The 4033-nt window shown below is 36.3% G+C and overlaps 1 protein-coding gene across 1 annotated transcript in view; it reads right to left on the bottom strand.

The window, feature by feature from the left end:
* LOC111618622 (transmembrane protein 39A-like) overlaps positions 1 to 1542 on the bottom strand; it is a 43246-nt gene extending 41704 nt beyond the window's left edge. The window contains exon 1 of the mRNA XM_023360176.1: positions 1413 to 1542. Within this exon, the coding sequence (XP_023215944.1) occupies positions 1413 to 1477 (65 nt within the window). The 5' untranslated portion in view covers positions 1478 to 1542. The remainder of the gene's footprint in view (positions 1 to 1412) is intronic.
* Between the last annotated feature and the right edge of the window lie 2491 nt (positions 1543 to 4033).

Below are 4033 nucleotides of genomic sequence, written 5' to 3'. Positions count from 1 at the left end.
TAAATTAACAATTACTATCAATAGTATTTTTGTTACTCTTAATCATATTTCTGGAAACTGTACATACCACATATATAATGTGATAAAAGTAAATTAACAATTACTATCAATAGCTTAATCAACTTATTGATTATAAATAACTTTTTCATTTTTGACACTTCAATGTGAAAAACGCTTAAAAAGGCCTTTACAGTCATATACTTTGTGGATTTGGCCAAGCCCATAATGTGAGGCAGCTGTGCAATGAGGGTCCAACATATCCAGAAGAGAATATCTATAAAAATTCCTGAACTATCCAAGCCAAACTGGAATTTGGGCTTCTCAGAGTGGCAAACCAACACCTTTACCATCTCAATCATTCAGTTGTTGATTATAAATATTATGTGGTTTCAGTAAGCCAGATCCAGTCTGCAGGCAACAGATTAGAGATTGCCAATGTAGAGAGATCATTTACAGTTCTGATTTTATCAACGATGAATTTATCCTTTGAATATCACATGTACATATATGGGAATTGGTGTTGGCTTCCTATACGTCAAAACAACAAAATACAGTGAAATTCCATTAATCCGGCATTGTTGGAACCAACACAGTGTCAGATTATCAATTATGCCTCCTTATCAAATTTTATACATCTTCACATGTAAAACAATACAAATATGCCTTTTCTGATTGTTTAACACACCATTTCAATTTTTTCAGATTATTCCTACCCTTGGTCGGTGTGAAAGAAAAACACACAATTCTTACTTTGTGCTTTGTACACTTTAATTGCATATAAATACAGACGTATTCTAATTATCAAAGTACACGAACAGTAACATACCATAGCTGTTACCAGGATATTTATGGATTCCAAGCATGCCAAATATTTCTGTTTCTCATATCAAACCCATGTGCTAATGTCTTTGAAAAAGTCTTTAAATAAATCATGCACAAACTAACTAGTTTTACCTCAAGCAGCATCACATCTCAATCTTCCTCTGTTTTCACCATGTTTATATCGGAAGTCATCAACAATGATGGCAAAGAACAATGCACCAATAATCCTGACAAGCCAGCTTACCAGTCTGCCGGCATACTGAGTTAACAGAATTTCACTGTAATCCTTTTCTATTTCAATGGTCAAATTCTAAGTGATAACACGAACTCTGAATGAGGGATTTCCCCACCCACCCCAGAATTGTACACCCCTGTGCGAGCGCGTAAGTAATGATTTTTCTTTTTGGAGACCAAAAAGAAAAATCATTAATTACGCACTCGCACAGGGGTGTACAATTGATGAGTGAAAAAATAAACACGACTCTGTTGTTATTGCTAATTCACATCTGTTAGTGCAAATTTTCAAGACGAATTTATATTATAAACTTATTTAATTATTAAAAGTATTTAATTGCTGGGTTGAAATGTACCTATCTTCAACATGTTGTGCTTTCGAACAACCAGATTTCGACGAGTTTCTTCTACCGCCAGCCATCAATACCTACAAAAAATTACAAACGATGCGAATAAACCAAAATAGTTTACTTCAGCGACACCTGCACTTTACTTCTTGGTATAACGAAAATACATACATTTTTAACGTATAAAAAATTTAAATTTTGAAAAAAATTAGTAATTGTATTATTTTTGCGTGCTAAATACTCTAAAAATAATTTTTACAATTGTTTTATTCAGATATTTGATATAAATACCAGATTAAAAAATAATAATAGGATAACAAAATAATAATCTAACAGACCAGAATTCAACTTCAAACGTATGAAACTAAGGGTACGTTCGTAAAGTCGAACGAGTTAAACGCGTTAGTAACGAATCGTTCTAAAAGTAATAGTCTCGCTCAGTGCGCATGCTCTGCGGTGATGACGTTTCGAACGAAACTCTAACGAAGTTCACGAAGGAAAGAGTTAGTTCACTTCGTTAAGAAAATGGCGGCCGACGATATCGATGTTTCTAAATCTACTCGAGTGTTTAAATTGTGAATTAAAAGGTGAAATGATTAGAATAACTGTCCACACGAAGCAATCTAAGAAAAATATTTCGGATAAGGCTGCACTAACAACATTCATATCTTCGATTTTAGAAACATCCATTTAGTTATAAACGAATCGTTCGAAAAGTCTAACTAAATAAGAATAACGATGACGTCATTCTCGTTTAACTCGTTCGACTTTACGAACGTACCTTAAGGGGCAGGTTCGTAAAGTCGAACGAGTTAAACGCGTTAGTAACAAATCGTTCGAAAAGTAGTAGTCTCGCTCAGTGCGCATGCTTTGCAGTGATGACGTTTCGAACGAAACTCTAACGAAGTTCACGAAGGAAAGAGAGTTCACTTCGTTAAGAAAATGGTGCCCGACGATATCGATGTTTCTAAATCTACTAGAGTGTTTAAACTGTGAATTAAAAGATGAAATGATAGAAATAACTGTCCACCCGAAGCAGAGTCGGTAGATTACCAGGGCCGTGTTCAGTAACGCAGGGGCCATATTCTGGTCACCGTCTCTGGTCTCTCGTCTCTCACAAGACAATCGCTGATTGGCTAATCCAAATGATTAGCCAATCAGCGACCGGCTTGTGAGAGACAAGAGACCAGAGACGATGACCAGAATACGACCCCTGAATTTTTGCTAAGTCTAGTTATGCTGCGATGTTGAACTCGTTTCTAACTACTGCTTGACTTCTCCCACCGCTAGAATTGTAGCTAGTTCAGTCAGCTTCTTTTATCTATGCTAATTTCTACTAGTGACGTCATTGTTTTTGTCTCATTGTACAATTTGCAAGATGGCTGCCCGTGTTGGACTAAACGTATATTATTATAACAATCACAATGTTATTCTCTCATTCAAATAATTAACTCATTCTAAAATGACTTCGAAATGTAAAATTATCATGCATCGGTATAACAGATTCCGAATACAGTAGACCCCCTATAACGCAAAGATACGTTCCTCGTTATACGAATTTCGCGTCGTAGGAATCCTTAAATACATGAACCAATCGCAGCCCGACACGTGTGAAGTTTACAGACTACGGCTGTTTGAAAGGTTTTCTTCCATAAAATTAATCAATTCTAGACTAATCCGACTCAACATTTCCAAAATACGTATATTTTTTTGGAAATAATCCGTATAAACTACGCTATAAACAAAAAGTTTAGGATTACTTACCGAGTGTGCACCATTCGACATAGCCGTTGCTAAAGCTTGGTTTCGTCGCGGAACAGCGCAGCAAACCGCGGCCGCGATTTGCTGCGCTGTTCCGCGATGTTATTTTTCTGCGAAAACTTCGTTGAACTTTGGAGACATCATTAATAGAAATAATTTTAATCGCCGTTGAATAAGAAATGTTTCTTTCACAAGAAATGTATAAAATTACAGTACTGTATTAGACTTACGGTACCTAATTTACATACTGTACAGACGATAGTTAGCGTAAAATCTCCGTAGCGTGGCGCCACGCTAGACGGCGGAAATTATATATTTAATTATAACAAAGTTACAATAAGTTAATATATAATTATATATACAGTACCTAATTTATATATAATTTATATATAATACTGTACAGACGATAGTAAACTCAATTTACCCGCCTAAACTCTCCGTAGCGTGGCGCTGGACGGTGGAAAGTAGTTCGGCTGCTCGTCCGCGATGACGAGTTGGCGATGACATTTTACCGCGTTTTATGCATCCTTCTTAGCGTCTTTATACGAATATTGTCGCAATTTTTTCGCCGCGTTATAGGAATCTACGTTATAGGAACTCGCGTTATAGGGGTCTACTGTACATTTTAACGGAAGATAACGGTCCATTTTTTTATTACAATTAATAATTGCTTCATTAATTTCGTCACGATCTGACGCAGCTTCATTTGAATACAGTAGATCCCCCTATAAAACCGTTTCCTATAGTTATGATTCCTATAAAAATTGTGGCAGTATCCGTAAACAACGGTAAAAATAACTCCTATAATACGTAAAACGTCATCGGGCAGCCGAACTACTTTCCCGCCGTCCGTAGCGCCACGCTACGGA

Source organism: Centruroides sculpturatus, unplaced genomic scaffold (assembly GCF_000671375.1).
Source record: "Centruroides sculpturatus isolate CEXI.00-Female unplaced genomic scaffold, Cexi_2.0 scaffold94, whole genome shotgun sequence".
NCBI classification, from domain to species: domain Eukaryota; kingdom Metazoa; phylum Arthropoda; class Arachnida; order Scorpiones; family Buthidae; genus Centruroides; species Centruroides sculpturatus.
Note: the sequence above shows the minus strand (reverse complement) of the source record. Positions and strands in the feature narration are given on the sequence as shown.